This window comes from Acanthisitta chloris, unplaced genomic scaffold (assembly GCF_000695815.1).
Source record: "Acanthisitta chloris isolate BGI_N310 unplaced genomic scaffold, ASM69581v1 scaffold7140, whole genome shotgun sequence".
NCBI lineage: Eukaryota > Metazoa > Chordata > Aves > Passeriformes > Acanthisittidae > Acanthisitta > Acanthisitta chloris.
The window spans coordinates 1,325-2,552 of NW_008650992.1; the positions used below are offsets into that span (position 1 = coordinate 1,325).

Genomic DNA, 1,228 nt, shown 5'->3' on the forward strand with positions numbered 1-1,228 from the left:
GGGCACATGGTGTGGTGGTGATGTTTTTCTCTGCTGTGGCTGGAAGCACTGGGAGGGGATGATACCAAGTTGGGGTGGGACATACCCCTGGGCACTCTGCTGGCTCCTAGTGCCCCTCAGAGTACCCTGAGGGGTGACATGGTGCTGTGCCCCCCTCTCCTTACCCAGGACACGGCCGGGCAGGAACGATACCGTACCATCACCACTGCTTACTACCGCGGCGCCATGGGCTTCATCCTGATGTACGACATCACCAACGAGGAGTCCTTCAACGCTGTGCAGGACTGGTGAGCACCCAGGCCACCCCTGAAAACCTCCACAGCCATTCCCTCAACCCTTCCCCACACCTCTTCTCCCTCTTCTCTTCCCAAAGGTCCACCCAGATCAAGACCTACTCTTGGGACAACGCCCAAGTGCTGCTGGTGGGGAACAAGTGTGACATGGAGGATGAACGCGTGGTCTCCTCGGAGAAGGGTCGCCAGCTGGCTGAGCACCTGGGTGAGCTGAGTTGGGGAGCACCTCAGTGTGGCTGTCATCCCACAGATAATTAAATTAGGGCCTTAATTCCCTCCTTGGAATCATCCTGCTCCGATACCAGCGGTGACTTGGCAGCAAAAACACAGAGTCATCGCGCCGTGAGCGCTGCTGGGGGTTATCACCACCCCTTGAACACCCCAAGAGGTGCTGTGGGTGGGGGAATGGGGGTGTTTAGGGGTGGAAAATGAGTGGCCACGGGTGGGGGCAGGTGGCAGTGGGGGGATCTGGATGTGTGGTGTGCTGAGCCCTTTAATATTTAACAAGGAGAGGAGGAGCTGTGTGATGTTTCCGACGATGCTCAGCTGGATGCAGAGGGAGCAGGGGGGAGCAGGGGCAAGGGGGAACAGGTAAGCTTAAGGCAGAGCTTTAAAATGAAGGATAAAACCCATATTCAGGCAGTTTTCAGCCATAAAGAAGCTCCTGGGTTATGCAGGGAGAGTGCAGCTTGCCCACAGCTGGGAGCAGAGGGATGAGATGAGCTAAAACTATGTGTGTGTGTTCTGTATCCCTCTACCTCCTCTCCCAAACATTTCCCTCTCCTCAGGCTTTGAGTTTTTCGAGGCCAGTGCCAAGGACAACATCAACGTGAAGCAAACCTTCGAGAGGCTGGTGGACATCATCTGTGAGAAGATGTCCGAGTCGCTGGACACAGCTGACCCTGCGGTCACTGGGGCCAAGCAGGGCCCTCAGC

The 1,228-nt window shown here is 56.4% G+C and overlaps 1 protein-coding gene across 1 annotated transcript in view; it reads left to right on the forward strand.

Annotated features, from left to right (window-relative positions):
• Nucleotides 1–1,221, forward strand: part of RAB3A (RAB3A, member RAS oncogene family) — a gene marked incomplete at both ends in the record, with an annotated part of 2,542 nt that extends 1,321 nt beyond the window's left edge. Inside the window, 3 exons of the mRNA XM_009071148.1 lie at nucleotides 169–287; nucleotides 374–498; nucleotides 1,082–1,221. Coding sequence (XP_009069396.1) covers nucleotides 169–287; nucleotides 374–498; nucleotides 1,082–1,221 — 384 coding nt within the window. The remainder of the gene's footprint in view (nucleotides 1–168; nucleotides 288–373; nucleotides 499–1,081) is intronic.
• Between the last annotated feature and the right edge of the window lie 7 nt (nucleotides 1,222–1,228).